Source organism: Mesocricetus auratus, unplaced genomic scaffold (genome assembly GCF_017639785.1).
Source record: "Mesocricetus auratus isolate SY011 unplaced genomic scaffold, BCM_Maur_2.0 Super-Scaffold_100676, whole genome shotgun sequence".
NCBI lineage: Eukaryota > Metazoa > Chordata > Mammalia > Rodentia > Cricetidae > Mesocricetus > Mesocricetus auratus.
The window spans coordinates 98412792-98435059 of NW_024429266.1; the positions used below are offsets into that span (position 1 = coordinate 98412792).

The window sequence follows — 22268 nt, forward strand, 5'->3', positions numbered from 1 at the left end:
CCCCGTCCTCACAACCGCCAGGGCCCTTCATTCCTGTCCTCGGCCCCCAGGGCCCCCATCCTCCAGGACTCCCCAACCCCCGTCCTCAGCCCCATAGGCCCCTCAACCCCGTCTTCGGACCCCCAGGGCCCCCAACCCCCCAGTGCCCCCACCCCGGCCTCAGCCCCCCAGGCACCACCCCAACGGCTCATGTGGGGTCCTGGGGTCACTGGCTGTCATGACCCTTGGTTTTTCCCCACCTTGGTGGTTTGGGGGGATTTGTCCGTTTTATATAGACTTTTTGTTGTTGTTGTCTTTTTGTTTCTCAGTCAGGGTTTTTCTGTGTAGCCCAGGCTGGCCAGAACTCACAGGTATCCACCTGCCTCAGGCTCCCCCGTGCTGGGATTAGGGGTATAGCCACCATGCCAGGCAATCGTTTTATGTACCTGTAATTTTTTTGACACCACATTTCTTCCCAACCCCTCGTGCCCTGATGTGTGGTCTCACTGGGCTAAGGGCCACCCTACCCACTGTGCCGCCCTCCCCAGCAGCGCCCTGTTTCCCATAGCATGGACTTGGGAGTTCTGGTCATGTGACCCACAAGTCTCTCGGGGCATCTGGCACAGGGAATGAGCTGTTTCTCTGGGAATGGAGTCTGGTTTTAGGGTTTGGCTTTTCCTTCTTGGCCTTACCCTGTAGCCCCGGCTGGCCTCCAACTCCTGGCAATCCTCCTGCCTCAGGCTCCTGAGTGCTGGACTGACAGGCATGCAGCCTACGTTCACCAGACCCTGACCTTCCTCACCCCTTTTCCCTCCCTGATGTTTGAATCAAGGTTGCTGACTCCAGCCAGGATTCACTGAGATGCCTTCCATGCCCCTGCCCCTCCCCCCTGCCCCATACCCTGATGGTGCCCCCCCACCCAGCGTGAGCAACATCCTCGCACCACCGCTGACGGGTGCTGCTGTCCCGCGTCCCGCCCCCATGTCTCCCGTCCCCATGTCTCCCGTCCCCATGTCGTCTCCCGTCCCCATGTCTCCCGTCCCCATGTCGTGTCCCCTGAGGTCCTGTGGCCTTGCCCACACACACACTTATTTCTCTCCATTTATTTGTTTGCTTTTGTTTTTCGAGACAGGGTTTCTCTGTATTGTTTTGGAGACTGTCCTGGAACTCGCTCTGTAGACCAGGCTGGTCTCGAACTCACAGAGATCCTCCTGCCTCAGCCTCCCGAGTGCTGGGATTAAAGGCTGCACCACCAACGCCCTCTCTCACTTCATTTGAAAATAGCTTCTTGCCTTTAATCCCAGCCATGAGGAGGCAGAGGCAGGAGGATCTCTGAGTTAGAGGACAGCCATGCTACATGGTGACACCGTGTACACAGCGAGAAAGAAAACGACCCTCTAGGGTTGAGCAACCATCCACCCCACCCCTGCCGGCCGGCCTCTCCACCCCACCCCTGCCGGCCGGCCTCTCCACTCCACCCCTCAGGCCGGCCTCTCCAGCCTCTCCTGCTTGCCCTGGCTGGTCTACCACCAACCTGGCTGATGGATGCCCTGACTCAGACTGTGGAGAGGGGATGTCAGCAGGACCAGCAGCAAGGGGAGGGTGCCTTCTGCCACCGTGCCTGTAGCCCTCAGCCTGCAGCCTGGTACACAGCGAGCACTGGGGGTGTGGTTGTTGCTGACCCTCAGAACTCCGCCCCTGGGCTTTGCCCTCCCCCTCCTCTCCTGATTGGCCCGTCAGTGCCTCTCTCTCCACGGAGGGCATTCCCTGGGATGTCTGTGACTCCTGCCTTAGTTTCCCCAATCTTCACAGAACTTGATGGTACAATATTCAGTCCTAACCACCAAATAACCAGGGCTCCCCCATGCACCGGTGGGGGAAACTGAGGCCAGAGAGTAGCTGAGGCTATCTCAAGGCTCCAGAGATGCTGGGGTCTCTTTGCCTTTGTGGTTTACGGAGTGAAGCACCCCTTTGGGGATGATGTTCGCGGTGGGAAGCGGTTCCCCTCTCTTCCCAGCCGGCCTGCAGAGGGCTTCCAGTGTCCTATCCCCCCACCCCAGGCGCCTGGGCTGCTGGCTGGCAGCAGTGTGCGGGCCGCAGCCCCAGGGTCCGGGACCTTCCAGCTTCGAGAGCCTGGAGGTCTGTTACCCTGGTGTATGCAGTTGGTGTCTAATGCGAACCTGTTTGAGGCAGAACCACATGACACTGGTCAGAAAAGCCCGTGGGGGATGGGGCTGTCTGGGCGACCCCACTGGTCCTGACTTGTGTGATGTGGGCCAGCTCTGTGTCCTTGGCTCATACGTGTTGGATGAGGATTTTGTGACCCTGTGGGCAGAGTGAGGGTGCTGGGAGGGTGTTGGAACCACAGATGTCCCTGCCTTAGTTTATCTGGATTGCATAGGTAGGTTAGATGTCCACAGCCGTGGAGTTTGAGAATCCCAAACTGGCACAAAAATTAAATCCAGGGATGGGTGATGGAGAGTAAGGGCGTGAGAAGGACCCAGGGCGGAGGACGAGGCTGTGCAAAGGTCCCCAGGTAGGAAGGAGCCTGGCATGGTGGAGGAGCAGAGGGAGGAGGGAGGAGCAGAGAGAGAGGAGAGACAGGGAGGAGCAGAGAGGGAGGAGGGAGGAGTAGAGAGAGGAGAGACAGGGAGGAGCAGGGAGGGAGGAGTAGAGAGAGAGGAGAGAGGCAGGGAGGAGCAGAGAGGGAGGAGGGAGGAGTAGAGAGAGAGGAGAGAGGCAGGGAGGAGCAGAGAGGGAGGAGAGAGGAGTAGAGAGGAGAGGCAGGGAGGAGCAGGGAGGGAGGAGGGTGGCAGGGAGGAGCAGAGAGGGAGGAGGGAGGCAGGGCAGAGCAGGGTCACTGCACCTAACCACACCTGAAAGCCTTTTGGATTTATCCCAGAGGAAAGGAAACCTGCGGTGCTGGAGGGTGGGCTGACCTGGCAGGGAACAATTGCTGGCAAGCAGCAGGGTGTGCCCCGGGCTGTGAGCATAGCCGGGGCAGGTGCCCCAACCCGTCGGCACACGCTTCTGCCCTGGGTCACACATTCTGTGCTGGGCCTGGCAGCTGGGAGGAAACCGCTTCAACCAACCGGTGGGTCGGAAGCCAGGTGTGGGGTTGGATGCTGATGGAGTTGCTCGGGGTCCTGCCTCCTGCCAGGGGTGGCGTTGCCTGCGGACTCCGCTCAGGAGATGTCTCCCACCCGAACTGTGGGACTTGGGAACTCCATATGGAACCTGGCCGTGTGTATCACAGAGTCCTCAGCTACACTCGGGGACACACTGGCACGTGGTCTTGGGAGGGTAAACCCTGCCATCAAAAGTAAGGTGTTACTCGGGGTGGTGAGTGACGTCTGTCATCCTGGCATGGAAAGCTGAGGCAGGAGGATTGCTGTAGGTTCGGAACCAGCCTGGGCTGCATAGTAGATAGAATGGGCATAGGCTTGGAAGGACGTGGTCGGCCTTAGAGCGTTGACACGGTTTGTGCCTCCCGACTTGAGTACTGTTCCTCCTGTGAGGTATTTTGGGTCTGACTTGGTGACTTTACTCAAGTTTAAATTCGAAAGCTACCCAGGGGACAGTGTCCGAGGGACCCGGTATCACCCAGCTTCAGAGCCTCTGGGTGCATTTCCTGGCATCTCATGCCTGTGGTGGGGCTGCTCCTGTCCCCAGAGGCCTCCTCACTCATAGTAGGTGCTCAGTTTGTGTTCCCAGGAAAGGTTGAATGTTCACGGACGGACACACTGTTTCTACCCTGGCCCTTTGGATTCTGGGTAACTTATTTTCCTTCTTTCTGCGGATGTCTGCGGATTTTTTTCCCTGCACGGGACTGTTTCATAATTAGAAGAAAGGCTATTTTGAAAAAACAAAAATTGCTCCCCAACATCCCAGCTGCAGGAGCTGCTGACGAGATCCGTCCCCTGTCTGTTTCCTCAGGGGCGGCTGCATCCTAGTGGCCGTGGAGGATGTAGTGACAGCAATTCCAGATCCCCTGGGGTCTGTGCTCAAGGACACCCTCTGGAGTGCTCACTTTCAAGAGGGCGGGGTGCTGGTGCTGGAGGTCCCCATCCCATAACAACCATCCCCAGAATCCACGTGCCCTGGCTCTACCTGGACGGGCCCTGTGTCCTCCGTCGCGGGCACTTGACTCTTGTCCCTCTTGCCCACAGCCGCTCCACCCCTCATGCTCCCGCCTCCTCCTCCCCTGGCAGGCGCGGTGTTTCTCCAGGGCTGCACAGCTGCTTCCTCTCAGCGTGCGGTGCTGTCCCCTTGGCACCCCCAGTCCACTTGCCCATATGGACCCCATCCCCACACAGCCCCGCATTTATCCACATGGCTGACCCTCCCCCTGCCCCCCGTTTCCTGTCCACCCCTGCTGTTGTGACAGGGCAGGAGTGAGTTGACCCCCCGCAGAGAGCTTCCTGGGTGACCCGCCCTGTGCCCATGTGGGGGATGGGAGAGATGGCAGGTCCCGGCTGCTCCAGCTGAGGACGCCTCCGAGATAAAAGCGGGTCCTGTGTCCAGCCGTTGACATATGGGGCCATCAGCGCTGTGACAGGGCGCTTGGGGTTCCACAGATTGGGTTGCCCAGTGGAGAAGGACACCTGGCCCAGATTTCCCTGACCTCCATGGTGGAGGCTGTGTCCCAGCCCAGCGGGAAAAGGGGCAGGATGTTAGGTCCGTACCCTTGGCAAAAAAAAAAAAAAAAAAAAAAAAAAACCAACAAAAAAAACCTAGACTGGCTGGGAGCAAGCCTCTAGCCCTTGGCTACTGTCCCCTGTGTACTGGACAGCCCAGAGGCTCCTCCCTCTCTGCACCACACAGCCTAAGGGACTTGGGCAGATAGAAATCCTAGCTTGCTGTGCCTTGCCTGGGCCTTTGCATGCCTGGGCCCAGGCAGACGGGCATTTTGTTGAAGTTGGGGACAGGCCAGGAGTTGTCGCCTATAGGTCACCGTGTCCTGTACCAACTGGGCAGCAGGGGACTCCAGCCTTGTGTGTCCTAGATGTATCAGAGGGCCTTTAAGTTCGTGGTGAGCCGTCCTGTTGCGTGTGGGTCGCCTGCTCTTCCGGACAAGGGGGAGGGGTTAGAGCACTGAGCCCCCTACGCGGCCCCCAGGCTTCCGCCAGGTCTGAAGCCTGACAGGCTGCGTTCCGAGAGTGCGAAGCAGCATCTGTTTCCAATCTGGCCCGCGGCTGGGCGGAGGCCTTGGCCACCAGGTCCTCACGTTATAGTTCCTAACACCCCAGGGGAGCCCAGGGTGCGGGGACCAGAAGCCTGGGCTGGCTTGGGGCTCCTAAACTGTCCCCGGCCCTGCCTGCATCTGTTGCTATGGCGACGGCGCCGCTGTGAATCGGGTCTGGGCTGTCAGTTATGGCCATCCCCCCCCTCTGAGGCTCGGGGGGTCACTCCGCCTCATTTCCGGCCGGGGTTCCCCCTCTGCCCCCACTTCCTCACTCCCCCACCCCCTCAGGAGCAGGGGTGTGGCTACAGCCGAGCAAGGCCTCCCGGAACCACGCCTCTAGCCCGGCTTTGTGTTAAAGCCACGCCCGTCGCAAAGCCACGCCCCCATGGAGCCCTACAATCCACGCCCCCAGTTCGCCAGTCTCTCCCAACTCCATTGGAATCTCCGCCCCTGGGAGGCTTTGAATTTTCTCAGTCCCGCCCCAGTCCCTCCCTCCTGCTTTTGCCCTCAGCCTGCCACGGCGAAGCTCCCGCCCCGACTAGCCTTCCTCGGAGGCCCCGCCCCCGGCCTGCCTCCTCGGAAGCCCCGCCCCAGCGCTCCCCCTCCCCCCTGAATCTGCCCTCAGTCTGCCACTGCGAGGCCCCGCCCCTATCCCGACTTTCTCGGAAGCCCCGCCTCCTACCTCCTCTCCTTGGAATCTCTGGGCCCCGCCCCCGCAGGCCAGGCTCCGCCCCCGGCCCGACCGCTGCTCCGCTGCCTGCGCTAAGTCTCCGCGCGACGCTGTGCGGGCGCTGACGGACGCGCGGACGGTCGGACGGTGCGGAGAGCGGCGCAGCAAGGACCTCGCAGCCGCGGTGAGTCGCTCGGGCAGGCCGCGTCCCCGCCCGGCCTTTGTCACCATCCTGGAACCCCCCCACAGAGCCTGGGGACCCTCGCGTCCCTACGCGCCCGACCTCGGGCACGCTCGGGCGCTATCGGGGACACTCGGGCGCGATCGGAGCCTCTCGGGTCCCCTCGGCCCGGCCCGCATCTCTCACTTGACTGTGCTCTGGACCGTTATGCTCCGCGGCCCCCTCCCCCACCTGGGGGCGGAGACCGCGGACCGCGGAGGGATCAGGAGGGGGAGGGGCGCTCGGAGCACAGAAACTTTCCCGCTCGCCGCGCCCGGGGGCTTCCTGCACCCCTGCGCACCTCCAGGGTCCTGGGACTCGAAGGGGCCCGTGCCACGCCCACAGTGCACCCCACGACTTCACGCCTGGGCCCCTCCTGCCCCCAGGTCCCCAGCAGACGTACATCTATCTCTGTCTCCTGTCTGCACAGAGCTCGGCTCTGCAGACTCAGTTTCCCCTCCTAAAGCAGAGGGGTGTGTCCTAGATAAAGCATCCGGCAAGGTTCAGGTATGCGATAGGCGTCCATGCGGGCTGCGACTTCGTTTTAGTTTTTGCAGGGGGAGTGGGGGCGGGGCTGGGAAAGTGTGTTTGGGATTCCGCCTGGGGTGTCCAGGTCGGTAACCTGGAGGGATGCGGGGCTGGGGTTTGATGGGGAACGGGCAAGGGCGTGCAGCTTGCGAGGAACAGCGTGCAGCAGCAGGACGACTCAGGCAGGGAAAGGTGGATGCAGACGAGAGAGCCACAGGATTCTAGAGAAGACTCGGGACCTAGCCAGGGTGGAGTGGAGGGAGGTTGTCCTGGGGCTTGAAGGGTGTGATGTTGGGGCCATATGTGGTAGGGGCCCAGCGCTCTGAATCATGGGTAGAGAGACTGCAGGATGGGCCAAGCCAGCAGCCCGGAGGACATTGGCTCCTCAGCACGGGCTGGTGGCAGCCCGGGAAGGCTGGGTACTCCAGCCCAGCCCTTTGGAGCCTCAGTTTCCTTGACTAGTAGGTGTGATTGGCTGTTCTCCGGGGCAGGGCTTGGCGCTCAGCCGTCTCCCACCCACTCCTGGCCTTCGTGTCCAGTCCTCCGTAGATCTGTAGTCATTAAAGCAGGTTCTGGCCCGAGGGACTTGTTGGCTGCAGAAGTGGTACCCTGTGGGGAGTACTGGCCAAGTGGGTTCCCCTGCGCGTCCCTCTGAGTTGACACCCCGTGGATTGGGGGACGCCCCCACACCCTGGAGTCTCTGAGCGCCTTTCCAGCGCCGCCCATGGATGGAGCATGAGAGTCATGGCACTGTCGGGGCACCAGCTTTGTGTGTTTGTTCTGGTGACCCAGAGCCTGTGTTACCTACCCAGCCTGGGTTATAATCACCCTCTTATGCTGCTGGACCGCGTGGGCACGCAGTCGCCTCCAGGCCCTCGTGACCTGTGGCCTGGTGCCCGCTTGTTCCCCAGAGTGCAGCGTGGGAGTTCCCTTAAGTGGCTGGCCGGTGAGGCCCAGACCAGACTCCTCCCAAGCTCACACCCCGGCTGAGGCAGCCCTGGGGAGCTCTAATGCCTCCCTGAGCCTCGGTTTCCCCTTCTGTACAGCAGGTGCGGCCTGCCTCGGGTTCTTGACTAGTGGCAGGATGGGTGCCCAGGGTGTTCCGTTTCCCCAGCTGATAATGATGTTACATCCAGTTGTGTGTTCAACGTCAGGGTGGCCGGCTCGGGGTGACACAGAGTCCTCCCCCTTGGGACTTTCTGTCTGCATGGAGGTGGTGTGGGAACTTGCCTCAGTTGCTGCTTTCTGCAGGGTGGATGAGGGGTACCCTCCCACCCCTCAGCCTGTGTCCCCTAGACCCCACTTCATCCCCGCGTGGTGCCGAGCTGGGGCCCTGAGAGGCCAGAGTGGTGCCACCTTGGGGACGTCCCCCACACATGCCCCATCTGGGGTATTCACCGTGGACCCTCACCGCAGCCTCCCAGGCTGTGGGCTTGCTTGGTTCCTCAGTTTCCCCCAGAGGCTCTCCTAGGGCTCGTGTGAGCCACCTGGGCTTGACTGCTCCCGTCCTTGCTGTAGACACACGCAGGCGCCTTAGGTGGGGCTGACGCCAGCAGCCCGTCCCAGGCTGGCATGGCTCTCAGTCCCGAGTGTCCAGGGCTGCAGGGTGGTCCAGGGCAAGAGGCGGCTCCGGGACTTTGCCTGTTCCTCTGGCTGCCAGGAAATTGGGTCCACGGGTGTTGTGTGCAGTCTGACTGTGTGTGCCTGTGGGTAGATTGCTGTCACTGGGGGGGAGGGGCATAGCTCTCCAGCGTTGTTTGATGAGAAGGGGCCTGGCGGGGGACACCCAGCAAGCCACATCCGCACCCTTGAAAGGTTTACTCACCCTCACCGTGTGCCTGACAGCTGTGGCCCTACTGTGTGCATCCCTCTGGTCCTGGGGGTGACTCCTTCCCCTCCATGCACCTCTGTATACTAGGCGTGGTGCTCTGACTCTGTTTGGAATCAGACTGGGTACACATGGGGGCGGCACCCTCATCTTGGCATCCCGGCTATGTGAATGTCAGGGTCTGATGTCTTTGTGTGGCCACAGCCTGACTGTGCCCAGGTCCACTTGCCATCCGACTGTGGTCCCTGGGTCTGCCTGCAGCCTGGTCGTGGGCTAGCTCTGTCTACTGTCTGACTGGCCATGAGTATGCCTGTGTGGCTGTGATCTGACGCTGTGTGTATGTAACCCCCTCGTGCCTCCCCCATCCGTGCCCTCGCCCAGGGCTGGGTGGGGCAACCACAACTGAGTATTTTGGGAGACAGCATCGCAGGGTCACCCATCATTATGTGCCTCTCTCCTCCCCGAGGCCACAGCCTGGCCCTCCTGGGGCGTGGCCGTCCACTATCTGGCCCCTCCTGGTCTTTCCACCGGACTCCCTGGGCTTGAGGCAGAGCATGTGCTTCAGGACGCTGGGGCACAGCTGGTCCTGGTTTCAAGGTGTGCCCGAGGGATGTGCACCCAGGAACATGGTGGGTGGTCTGGAGACTGGAGCCCATGTGGAATACTGTGTAAATGCCACGGAGCCATGTCTGTCGTTAGTGGGCTGGCTTTCCTGGGGACCCTGGGAGCTGTGGCCAGTGTTAGCAGGGTAGGGAGTGTTGAGTCAGGTAATGCACTTCAGCTGGGGGCTAGAGACTTAACCCACACTGGCCTCTAGAGCCCAGAAGGTCAAGGTTCACGCTTGGCAAGTTCATTGGGTGGAGGTGCCCACAGATAGGATCCTGGCTTCCACTCCAGCACAGAGAAACTGGGGAGCGGGAGGTGGGAGGGTCAGGATTTTAAGGTCATTGGCTGCATAGCAAGTTGGGGGCCGGCCTGGGCTTCAGGAGATGCTGTCTCTAGGAACTGCTGTGCCCAGCCCAGACAGGCCAGTGGTCCAGCCAGACCCCACATGTGGCTCCCTCTCCCAGCCACCTGCATGGAATCCCGGGTTCCCACGCCCCACTCACTGCCGCTCTGTTGTTTCCACAGACGCTACCCCTCTGGACACCTTGGCTTGAGGCCTCTCTGTGAGGGACGGGGGGCGCTGTCCCCCGCCAGGGCAGAGGCCAGAGGCCACTGCCAAGCATGGCACCCACCTGGAACCCCAGTGTGGTGTCTGTGGTAGGTCCCGTGGGGCTCTTCCTCGTACTGCTGGCCAGAGGATGCGCAGCCGAAGGTGAGAGGCCGGCTGGAGTGGGGTGGGCGGGGTGGGCGGCGTGGGCCCGGCCCTGCGTCCGCTCCAGAGTGGCTGTGCATGTAGCTCCCCCTTCTCGGTGTGGCTCAAACAGAACTTGCATGCTAGAGGAAGAGGCTCGGTGCCGAGGTGTGTGAAAAGGCTGTCACGGCAGAGGTGATGCTGGTGACGGTGATTGACTCCTCAATGTCCACTGCACCAGTGTCAGCTCAGGTCTGACCAGGAGGAGCGGAGACAGACTTTTAGGAGAGAGGGCTTGGGGGGGCAGGGTTTCGTAGGTGTGTAAGAGTCTGCTGACATTCCTGGTGGAGTTGACTGACCATGGAAAAGTCTGGAAATAAAGCATGTTGATGGGTCTGGAGTGGTGGTGCAGGCCTTTAATCCCAGCACCTGGAAGTCAGGCAGAACAGAGTTCGAGGTCAGCCCTGGCTGACTGGTGAGACCCTGCCTAAGAAAACATAAGCAGACCAAGAGATGGGTGGGAGAGATGGCTCAGTGCTCAGAGCACCAACTGCTCTTCTAGAGGGCCTGGGTTCAATTTCCTGCAAGCACCTGGAGACTTACAAATCTGTGAGTCCCATTCCAGGGGATCCAACGCCCCCTTCTGGCATCCAAGGGTGCTGCATGCAACCACACAAATCTTTTAAGGGGAGACTGGAATGCTTCAGACAAAGCCAGAGTCTCATTTTACTTACTGTTACGATGTGTACAGAGCCTTAGTTTGGGCTTGACACTGGGATCCATCATCACGTAGGAGACCCCATACCAAAGGGACTTTGGAGGGTAAGGGCAAGCTGAACCCCTTTCTTCATAGGGAGGACACAGAGCGGGTGATGCCGTTCAGGGACTGCTGAGGAAGGTGCTGGCCCTGGACAGGAGTCAGCCAGGTCTGGTCTCCATGGCTGTGCTGCCCGGAGCTCAGAACATAGCGCTGTCCTGCTGGAAGCAAGCCCCTCCCCTGGAGCTTCGATGGTCACAGGCCCCCTGGCCAGTGCTGCAGTGTTCATGACAATATCAGATTGTCAATTTCTGATACAGAAATGGCTCTGGGTCCAGGGGACCGTCCCAGGCTGCCAGGGTGGGGGTGGGGGACTGGCATGGGGGGTCCAGGCAGATGGCCCTAGATGTCCCAGCCCTCGCCCTGACTTTTACATAGGCTGAAATGGAAAAGCTGAGTCACAGGTCTCTCTGTGAGGTCCGACCTCCTTCGTGGATGTCAGCCTCTTTATGTAGGAGTCGCTGTCCCAGACATGGAGCCCTGTGGGGCCAGGTTAGACCCTAACACTGCCCAGCATGAGCTGGGGGCTGAGAAGGTTGTGAGTCCCTTCCAGGCCTCTGCACAAGTGATTGTGAGAATAATGGTGAGCCCGTCCAGGTAGAGTGCTGAGGAGGAGACTCAGTCCCTTAGATCTGTGGGCCCACCCTCGCAGGCCCAAGGTGCTTTTTCTTTTTGGAAAAGATGGGTGTGTGCATGCCAAGCAGAGATTGCAGGAACCCGAAAGATCCTGTCTACCGCAGCGGGTGGAGCAGGCTCTGCAGGGTTGGCTTGGGGCCTAGAGCTGGACGGACCGATACACATCCCCTCAGAGGGGCTGGGATCCGCGTTCTTACGGGCCACAGAGGAAGAGAGATGCTCTAGGGTCTTGAGCTCATTGGAGGGAGGAGACAGCTCCATGGGGCCGGCTAGATTGGAAGACCTGAGAGGTCTGTCCACCTCTGAGGGGAGCAGTCCAACCCAGCTGGGGTGACTCTCCCCACAGCCTTGGATGAAGACATGTGACCCCAGGTCTTTCCTGTGGGCAGCACCACAGGGACCCCAGGAGTAGTCATCTCAGTGATTGGACCTGTCATGGACCAAGGGGAAATGGAGACCTGGGTTGTCATTTCTGAGTTCTCAGGGGGAACATTGTGGAAACCCCTGAGTACCCCCAAATCTGTAACAGGGGAACACATGCAGCAGCCTGGACAGTGGGGGCTGTGAGTTCGGGGCCTCTTATGGGGGGAGGCTGGTCAGCCTCTGTGGCAGCCACTCCCGTTGATAGCTCAGTGTGACCCATGAACGGAAGTAGCTGGGGGTCTGTGGGGACCCGAGAAGCTAGTGGAGTCCCTTTACTTTCACTCGCTCACTCTGAGTTGAGAGGTTTGAATGCACACACACACACACACGCGCGCGCGCGCGCACACGCGTGCACACAGGCATGCATGCATGCACACCACACGCACACGCACACACATGCACACCACGCACACACATGCGCACACACAGGCACGCACGCACACCACACACACACACACACACGCACACATACGCACACACATGCACACCACACGCACACGCACACACATGCACACCACGCACACGCACACACACATGCGCACACACAGGCACGCACGCACACCACACACACACGCACACACATACGCACACACATGCACACCACACGCACACACGCACGCACGCACACACAGGCACACCACACGCACACCTTTCCCAGTTCCTTCTTGTTGGGTGCTTAGGTTGTGTCCCCAGCTTTGCTTTGGGAACTTCTGGGGAGGAGAGGAGATTGCAGCTCAGCTGTCACTGATACACTGTGTCCAGTCCTGGGGCAACACCGGGCTGCTGCCAAACAGCCAGGCTGGCATCAAAGTTGGGCTCCAGCCTTCCTCAAAGGCAGGGAATGTGCCGTGTCTGCTTGAGGCTCTCTGGATGGGTGGAAGGCCAAGCCCCTCCCCAGGCCTGCGCCTTGGCTCACGCACTCTCCAGGGCTCTGTGTTCAAATACTGACTGTGGTCATCTTTTACATTTCTATTTGGATATTAATTTGCATATTAGTTACTATGTGTGCCTTGGGGTGTGAACTGCAGTCGGAGGGCTTAGCGGCCAGCGCCTGTGCCTGCTGGACCCTCTAGCTGGCCCTCAGTTCTCACCCTTGGCCCCCTCCTAGTGCCTCAGTTTCCCCCACAAATCTCATTAAAGAATGAGGGCGCATTTGGTTCCTTTCAGGGCTGAGTCCGTGTGTAAAAGGTCATCACTGAGACATGTGTAGGGGCTCTGTGTGGACCCCAGTCTCTGGAGGGTGCATGTGGGAGCATGTGGGAGCATGTGGGAGGCTTTGCCTCCTGTCTGTCAGCACTGTTGCTCCCTGGTCCTCAGCCCTCCCCTCTTCTTGCTGAACCCCCAGAGCCACCCAGGTTCATCAAAGAGCCCAAGGACCAGATTGGCGTGTCAGGGGGCGTGGCCTCCTTTGTGTGCCAGGCCACGGGCGATCCCAAGCCACGGGTGACCTGGAACAAGAAGGGCAAGAAAGTGAACTCGCAGCGCTTCGAGGTGAGCCGGGCCAGGGCGGGGCCAGGGCGGGGCCAGGGTGGGGGCACCCTCCCCCAGCACACCCATCCGCAGCAGACAGTGACTGAACCTCAGGGCGCACCTCACTTCCCAACGCCACCGGGTTCCCTGGTCTGCCGCTCAGGCAAGGCCCTGTCTTTTCTGAGCCTAAACTCACACCCCCACCCGGGATGAAAACGCACACAGCTGAACACACACGTGACTCTAGACACATGTGTCCCTGCCTGTAATTACTGTACGGTAGGTGGGTTTCAGGCTCAGCTGCATCAAGGCACTTACTTAGTGGTGTGGTTAGGTGTGCGTCTCTTGGCTCCTCCTTCACTGTGACCGGTCCTGGGTCGTGACCCCATCCACACACATGCAACTCCCTTGGCTCACGGGCGCCATGAGTGTGGGGTGGCTGCCGCCCCCACCCCTGCAGCACAGTCCTGCCCTGGACCTGTCTCGCTGCTCACCTGTCCCATTCCCCGTGTGTCTCCCATTGTGTGTCCCTGTCCTGCTCCCCCCGCCCCCGCCCTCCCCACAGACCATTGACTTTGATGAGAGCTCTGGGGCGGTGCTGAGGATCCAGCCTCTGCGGACGCCCCGGGATGAGAACGTGTACGAATGTGTGGCCCAGAACTCGGTGGGGGAAATCACAGTTCATGCGAAGCTGACCGTCCTCCGAGGTACCACCCCTGCCCCCGTGGTTTGTGTGGTTTAAACGTCTGCAGTTAACGGCTTCAGGCCTAGCCTGATCGAGCTGTTCAGACAGTGCTGTCCGGTCTCTGTCTCTGTGTCTCCTGTGACCCTCTGTCCCAGTAAGCTTGGGTCGAAAGTGCCCTGCCACTCAGGAGCAGATAGCCATGGTTGGTCTCACTTCTGCCTGGCGCCACCAGTAAGTCAGCCCCCACAGAAGAACTTAGCAAAGGGTGGGTCCCCACGGGCAGGACAGTCACCCCAGGCCCTGGCTCAGTGTAAGGAAACTGAGATATTCCTTTAACACTGACACCAAACAACTGAGTTCAGATCCCGAGCCAGCCCTGCTGGAGCTTTATGACCCGGCAGGGTTAATGAACCTGTCGGAACTGGGGTGTCTGCCCCTGAGGGACATTGCATTTGTAGCCTTGAGTATCTGCCCTGGCCATCCCAGGTCCTCAGGGGCTCTCTCCTAAAGTTGGGGCGTGGAACCAGTCACGTTGGTGGGAGCTCTGAGCCACCCCAGGGCACTGTTCAGTCTGGGAACTCTGTCTTTTCTAACAAGGGGCCCCACAGTGTGCTGTGTGTCTGCGGGCAAGGGCGGGGCCAGGCAGAGTCCGCACACTCGAGGGCTCCCCCTCCCCCTTCTCTCTTTGGGATATTTTTTGCCTTGACCTTTCCCAGCACAGACTCGGCAGCCAGCCTCCTGCTGCCCTGTGCCAGCGTTATTGTCACCAGTCCCAGAGCTGGGGCTCACTGCTCCCTCACACACTGATCACCGGGAGTCTGCAAAGATTCTCGCGCCCCCTTGAGCTTCAGACACCCCACCACCTCCCTTTGTTCTTTGACCATGCCTGCTCCCCCCACTGAGGCCCCAGGACACACCCCCTTCTGCCCCTGTGGGCTGCCAGAGCTGATGCCATCGGGCCTGTCTGCCTCCTTCCTCTCCGTCTGATTAGACCCAGGGTGTGTGAACTCTGAGGAGTTGGGCGCAGCGTGGCGTGTGGGAACTCCGGGAATCGGGCCCTCCCCAGCTGCAGCAGCACGCAGAGAAGCAGGACCCTTCGGGCTGTCTGGGGCCTGCTACTTCTTGTCCCTGGCCACCTTCTCAGTGCCCACTGTCCCTTCTGATGTTGTGTCCCAAGCACCTGACTGCCCATCCCCCCACTCACAGAACCCCTAGAGCTCCTGAGGCTCCAGACTTTCCTCTCCAAACACCCTCAGCCACAAGCCAAATGGCTCCCGGTGCAAACACCAGTTTTGGTGTCATGACCGGGGGTCATGCCACAGATGACTGGCCCACCTATGGGAGAGGCTGTGCCTGTCACACTGTTAACATAGCAGCCGGTGCCCCAAGCTCTTGGTCCCTGGGTTATCTGGCTGCTTTATGCAGCCAGTTAGAGACATGTCTGGTGACCCCGTGCCATCTCCTGTGTCCTGGTCTGTGTGCAGGACAGGCCTCTTGAAGTGTTCCATTTCCACCTGGCATCCCCAAGGAACAGCAGATACCCTGGGGCTGGGGTGGTCCATGTTGTCCCCACCCCCTGCTCTCCTGGTGGCCCAGGCTGGTCTCAGGGCCATGTTCCTCTTGCCTCTCTGTCCTGGGCAATGGGGTATCGGACTGGGATTCTGCAGTGACACAGTCGTGTCTCAGCAAACTGGGTTTAACGTTCTGAAGGAGATATTTGGGTTCTGAGTAATTCTGGAAGGATCTAGAACACGTCCATTAGTTCCAGGGGGCGTTTGGATGGAGGCAGGAAAGGACTTGGGCCCAGGAAAGGGTGATAACTGCTCCAGCTGAGATCTAAGAGTCCTGTGTTGGTATCACCACTCTGAAATCTAGTGTCCCAGTCTGTGGCTGTAGAGACCAGCGTGGGGCCCTCCCAGGGGCGGTGTTAGCCCAGGTTAGTAAAGTCATGGGGACTGTAGCAGGCAGCCCTATGTGCTGGGCCATCAGCCAGGTCTCCGGTACTCCCGCTCTGCCCACAGCCGCCATGAGGTCCCAGGGGCATGAGCCATAGAGGGTGGTGGGCTGGGACTGTGGACGCCCAGAGCGTTTCCTGCAATGACCATATTCCTGTCCCATTTTCTGCCTGTCTCCACACCCCCAGAGGACCAGCTGCCCCCCGGCTTTCCCAACATTGACATGGGCCCCCAGCTGAAAGTCGTGGAGCGCACACGCACGGCCACCATGCTCTGTGCTGCCAGCGGGAACCCTGATCCTGAGATCACCTGGTTCAAGGACTTCCTGCCTGTGGACCCTAGTGCCAGCAATGGGCGCATCAAGCAGCTGAGATCAGGTGGGCACAGGCGGCCGGTGGGAGGGCAAAGAGCCCATGCCCTGGACCGGGTGGGGAGTAGGCTGGCGCACTGCGGTGGGGGCCGGCAGTGCCTGAGGACAGAACACGGAGCACGTGGAGCAGAGATCAGGCCTAGCGCCCAAACCACCGGCCCCACAGAGGCCCACCGTGGGAGCGGGGCTCTGGGACTTGATAGTGGGCATTGTGGGTGAAGAACGCTATAGCTGATGGGTAATTGCAAAGCACCGGCCATGCAGGCAGGTAGGCAGGGTGATGAGGACCCTAGCTCTAGTCAGTCAATGTAATGGGGAGCCATAGAAGGTAGTAGAGAGGGGGGAGACAGACAGACAGACAGACACGCATAGTGATAGAGCAGTCAGTGGGCCTCAGGTGTAGGGAGCCTAGGGGAGCTGGGTGTGGTGGTGACCGAGGGTTTGTAGTGCCAGGCGAGATGGAGGGTCACCAGCAGCCAGGGTGATGAGGGCCGCAGAGGCTTCTGGGAGTGTCCTTGGTGCTGAAGGTGTCAGAACCAAGCAGTGTTGACATGCTTCCAGCCAGTCTGGGGAGACCAGGCCAGGACTAGTGAGGATGGGTGGTTCGCAGGTGTCTCAGCGGAGACCCATTTGGCCCACTGATAAGTCTGTGTGTCTGGGGCACTGTGTTCCCTGTCACTTGTCTGTCTGTGTGCATGTGGCTCCCTGAGTGGCGAGTCCTGCCTCCTGTGTGCAGGCAAAGTGCATGGAGTGGGCTCCCTGCCACACGCGTGCCTGCTGGCCCGAGTGTCGCCTGTGTCCCCCTGTCTCTCCTGGTTTTCCTGGCACCCACCCCATGCCACCCTCTTCACATTCTCACTCTGCCTCTCTCGTCCCCCAGCCTCCCCTTGTCCGTAGGGCACCCGTTCCGTGCCCCCACCCCAAAGTTCCCTGAGATGATTGTCCAATGGCAGCCACGCAATCTGCTCACAGCGCAGGGGAGCCCTTGCATTCTGAGGCCCCTCCTGGCCATCGCATGGCCACAGTCCAGGGCTGACAGCTAAACCCTGTGTACCCCCCTCCACCCTGGAGTCCCTGTCCCCTCTGTGCCCGTGAGCAGCCTTTAACCTTCTTCTCTCTTCTCCTTCCTCTGTGTAACGCTCAGAAAGCTTTGGTAAGTCCTCACTTATTTGCCACGCCAACCACTAACGTCCTGCGCCCCTCCGCCCCCACACTAACAGCCACCGTGAAGTAACTGACCCATGAGTGTGGCATGTGTACTAACGCCTCTCCTGCCCCTATGGCGGGCTGCAGACAGACCCCGCCCACAAGGAAAAGAGGAAAATGCCCCCTGGCCCCAGGATGGGGGACCTCACACCTCATGAGCCCCCGCTCTGAGCTTCCTCCAGTGCTCCAGTGGGTAGCGGTGGGATTCAATGCCAAAGACGCTGTGTCAGACTAGAGCCTTCATTCTGAAACTAGCTGCCGGTTAATTCTTGCTAAAGTTACAGTGACTGATACAAGCACTCAGGAAGCCCTGGGCTTTAAGCCCAGCACCATCAAAAAAAAAAAAAAAAAAAAAAAAAGAAAGAAATGAGGTCCTTTTCCCTTATGGGGGTGGCGCCGTGAGGAACCCCTGGAACCCTCTCCTGCCACTGTAATCCAAGCAAAGCTACAGTTCCATTGTGGCCACTCCTGACACCCACCACACAGCTGAGAAGTCCTCATTGGCTCCTACTGACAGGGAGTGGGGCAGCCCGAGGGGGTGTGATGTCTCTATGGGGCATGATGGTTGCACCTTTGACCCCAGCACTTAGGAGTAGGAGGCAGGAGGATTGCAGTGAGTCAGATGCCATCTTGCTCTGCATAGTGAGTTCCCCGCCAGCCAGGCTGCATAGACCCTGTGGGAGGGAGGGGGAGGGGGATCCGGGGTGCATGGCCACAGCTCAGAACGTATGAGACATGGTGTCCAAGCCCCACCCCCTTCTGCCTGAGACTGGCCCTGCCTGCCTCAGTTTAGCGGACCATGCAGCAGGCCTAGGCTCGCAATGCTGTGGCTAGCTTTGGCCCTCACAAACAGCATTAGAGGCTGCATGGGTGCCCCCAGGCTGGAATCTTCTCTTTCCTGGGCGTGGCCAAGCCACAGACAGTTTTTTCCTCTTTTCCTTCGGAGTTGAAGGAGGCATCGGGGTCCCCTCCACCCTTGGCTCTCTTCCCAAATCTCCCTCTCAGTCTTGGTGATGCCCGACCCCACCCCACCAGTGCTCAGCCCTCTGGCGCTAACTCCAGTCCCTCCCTGGTCACTAACAAGAATCCTGGGACCCTTTTGCTACCCACCCCTCCCGTTTGGATTTCAAAGCCACCCCTTGCTGGAACCCCAGAGTAACCCAAGGGAGGAGGCGCAGTCTCCCTGGGACCCCACCCAGACCCAGGGAGGCCGCCTGCAGGAAGTGTCCGTCCCAAAGGCCCCAGCCCCAGCCCGGGGCCTTCATGAGGCTGATTGCGGCTCCACGGCCTGGCAAAGGCACAGGCGTGGCTCCTGGTCCCTGGCCCCCTCTCCTGTGACATTCACCTGTGTCTCTCTGTTTCCCTTACAGAAAGCACCCCCATCCGAGGTAAGAGGTCCGCCCCTCACCAGCCGGCCCTCAGCTCTCACTAGCCCCCTATCCGCCATGCGGCTCCCCTCACATCCCTCTGGTGTTTGTGTCTGTCTGTGGTCCGGGCCGAGTGTGGCTGCAGGGGACCTTGTGGGCATCCAGCTGTGGGGACAGGCAGTGCCTCTCATGCCCGCCTGAACCCCTGCCCCCGCAGAGCCCTTACCTCACGGCCATCTACCGTGAGCTACAAAGGGGCCTTCTAAGATTTAGGGGTATTCATCCGGGGGGATTCAGAGGAAAGAATTCTCCAAAGTGGGTCTGATAGCTCACGTCCCCAGGGCACACAAAAACAGACGCAGTGCTGACGTGCTATGCTACCTCAAACAGGTTTCCTACCCATTCTGGTCTCTGCAGTAGCCTTGAAGTCAGTAGGAAGTATTCTGTGGTGGCCATTCTCCACCACCACTCAAAAGCGGGGACACGAGGGTCTCTGGTCCCTGTCACTACTGGGGCACAGTGTCTGTAAACCCAGAGAAGTGGACAGGAAGTCTGGACCAGCAGTTTGGGAGCATCAGGCTCGTTGGAGCCGGGATGCGGGCTTGTATACTGACATGCTGAGGCAGGGGCTCTTCTGGGTCCTGCTGTAAATTGAGCATGGTGCGGCAGGCCCTGGTAGCAGGTGGCCGCCTCCACCTCACTTTTTAATTTGTAAGTGCTAAGCTGTTTCACCAAGGCTGAGATTTCAAGTGTCCCTGGTTTCGCTGTGAAGGAGATACCTGGTTTTGGCTACTTTGCAATGTCCTTGGGGGAAGTGTGGCCTCCTTCGGGCCCAGTGGGTGTGGACAGCTCCCTCTCCAGAACCTCTGTGTTTGAGGTTTTTTTGTTTGTTTGTTTGTTTTGTTGTTGTTGTTGTTGTTGGATGTTAGGACAAGGTCTCTGGTAGCCCAGGCTGATCTGAGGAGCATGTTATTTTCTGCCTTGGGCATGCGCCAGCCACCAGCCTGACTCAGAGGACTGTGACCTCAAATGTGGGTCGCTCTGGGCCCTAGGATCTGGAAAGAGGAGTTTGGGACCTGAGGCCAAGGTTTGGGGCTTATTAAGGTTCCTATGCTCTGCCCCAGGCTTCAGCCTTGAGATCTGACGCAAGCCACTGTGTGTGTGGCCCCATGTACTTCACCCAGCAATTGTCAGCCTCTACCCTTCATCAGCGGGCAGTACAGATGTGACGGGGGGGGTGCTCGTCAGGCCTGGCCCCACCCCAGTGCTGGCCATCAGGGCCAAGGTCCCATCTCTTGTCCCCACAGGTGCCCTGCAGATTGAGAGCAGCGAGGAGACAGACCAGGGCAAGTACGAGTGCGTGGCCACCAACAGTGCTGGTGTGCGCTACTCTTCACCTGCCAACCTCTACGTGCGAGGTAGGGAACTCCGCCAGGCAGAGGCAGGGACCCACCGTCCCACCCTGTCCCATCCCATCCCTGGGCTCATGGCCTCCCGGCTCCCCTGTCCTGTGCTGACCCGAGCAGGAAGGCCCTAACCCCATCCGTGGGGTCACTGGAATGGCAGTCACTACACTGTGGGCCTCTGGGTCATGCTGGTGGCAGGGTGGGTGGGTGAGGGTTGGGGGGCCGATCTCGGGCCCGCAGGGCTGGGGGAGCCTGAGGGCCACTGCCCCCCACACCCCCCCAGTTGGCTTGTGTGGTGTGTGCCTCCTGTGTCCTGCTGGCTCCGCTTCTATGAACCTGTGGCCTCGTGGCTCCCTGCTTCCCTTCCCCGTCCAGTGTCCTCTAGCGAAGACTGTGGGGACGGGGTTCCAAGCTGTCCTCCCACCCGGCATCCCAGACCCAGTGCTCGCTCTAGAAGGAATATACCCAGGCTGGGGGAGGCCAGGGCCACAGCTCACACCTGTGCCTATGACTTGGTGGCGAGACATGCCGCCAGGCCCTTGGGACCCCATGTGGATCTCACAATCCCAGGCTCGTGCAATTATGGCCTGAAGCCTCAGGTCCTTGATGGCCGCCTCCCGTGCCTCCACCCCCAGGAGGCTTCCTGCAGACCCTTGGTGCACCCTCCTCCACCCCCAGGGGCACAGGGGGTACTCCCCTCTACTTGTATCAGTTGACCTGCTCACCTCCCTCCCCAGCCTCAGTTTCCCTGCAGCGCCCCTGGCCTTCATCCCTTTCCACCCAGGGAGGCCGGAAGGCTGTCCCTCTCCCTGTAGCCCTCGCTTCCCTTGGCCCCCTAGTAAACTCCTTTGGGTCCTGCCTGTGGGTTTTACATCTTGGCTCCAAGCAGGAGGCCGTGTGGAGGGAGGGTGTGAGTGGGTGGCGGGGGGCCAGTCTGTCCTCTGCCGTCACGGCACCCGGGTGAGTTTCGGTCCCCCAGGACTCCAGTGACTGACCGGCCTTCATCTGACTTGTGTGTGTCTTCGTGGACACTTGGGATGGGGGGTTGTGAGTCTGGTAGGGTTCAGGAGAGAGGGGCCTGCAGGGTGGAGCAGGGAGGGGGAGCCCTTAGTGAGGGTGTGCGGAGGGAGGAGGGCCCTGTGTGTCCCGGCCGAGCCCCTCCCTGAGGGCAGGTGAGGGTCGGGAGAGTGACTCAGCCCTGCTGGCTGTGCTCTCGCACTGAGCCAAGACAGGGAGATTTATGTTCTTTTTTCTTTCTTGATTTTATTTTTTTTAATTTTTTTGGTTTAAAGAGAAAAAAGCAAACGATTGCAGCTTTAGCCGTGGGAAGTCCTCTTTTTACTCTCTGTATCTCCCCTATTTTTTCTCTTCTCCCCATGTCATTGTGCGCATCAAACCCCCTTTACATCCCTCAGAGCTTCGAGAAGGTTGGTGTGGTTTTTTTCTTTTTTACTTTCTTTACCCACATTTTTACATTCTGAAAAAAAATAATAACAGCTGACACATGCTCACACACACAAGAAACACATGCAGACACCGTGCAGACACACGCACACATGCACACAGAAAATGAATAGCAAACCAGACGTAAAGTGGAATGAGGTATCGAGCCTAAAGCAAACAACCCAGAAAGACACACAGAACGTAATGTCAGCCGCCGGCGCGGCCGGCACACGCGATGCTTGCATTGTGGTCGCCTCTGCATCCCTTGGTAATGTTGTTGCTAAGTTTTTTGCACTCCTCGTCGTCATGGTAACTTGGGCCTGATGCATGCTGGGAGAATGTGAAATTTTTTTTTCTCTGCATGCCACTCCTGTCAGTTTGGTGGATTCCCGACCTTCTGTTGGAGTGTTTGTCTCCTGTTTGTTTTGTTTTCTTGGTTTACTTTTCTTATTTTTTAAACTTTTTTATAAGTTTCGTTTTGGGGGGATTGATTTTCTCTCCCCACCCTGCTCCCCTTCACCAGACGCCTTCTCCCCCAAAGCGATGTCTTTGGTCCTGTCTTGTTTGTGCTGTTTGGTTTTGGTTTTCTTGGCCTGAGCTGTTGTGGTTGTTACCAAACGCATTGTGAGTTCAAAGCCAGTGTTCCTGTCCCAGCTGTCACCCAGAGGGCGGAAGGGGTCCCACAACTGGGATGCTTTGACGAAAAGTGACCACTCAGGCGCCACAGGACAAGGGGCGCAAGGGGGGGCCCCTGGGTAACTGGTTCCTAGTCTTCCCTCGGGG

General features: G+C 59.5%; 1 protein-coding gene across 5 annotated transcripts in view; it reads left to right on the top strand.

Moving 5' to 3' along the window:
• Positions 1 to 22268, top strand: part of Ptprs (protein tyrosine phosphatase receptor type S) — a 60253-nt gene that overhangs the window by 7664 nt on the left and 30321 nt on the right. For 2 of the 5 annotated variants that reach the window (XM_040739216.1, XM_040739212.1), the window contains exons 1-7: positions 5891 to 6018; positions 9542 to 9728; positions 12929 to 13074; positions 13619 to 13760; positions 15882 to 16070; positions 19944 to 20054; positions 21458 to 21469. In XM_040739216.1, coding sequence (XP_040595150.1) covers positions 9638 to 9728; positions 12929 to 13074; positions 13619 to 13760; positions 15882 to 16070; positions 19944 to 20054; positions 21458 to 21469 — 691 coding nt within the window. In that variant the 5' untranslated portion in view covers positions 5891 to 6018; positions 9542 to 9637. Of the gene's footprint in view, positions 1 to 5890; positions 6019 to 6348; positions 6562 to 9541; positions 9729 to 12928; positions 13075 to 13618; positions 13761 to 15881; positions 16071 to 19943; positions 20055 to 21457; positions 21470 to 22268 lie in introns of those variants that run through there. The other 3 variants (XM_040739214.1, XM_040739213.1, XM_040739215.1) reach the window with 3 other exon arrangements.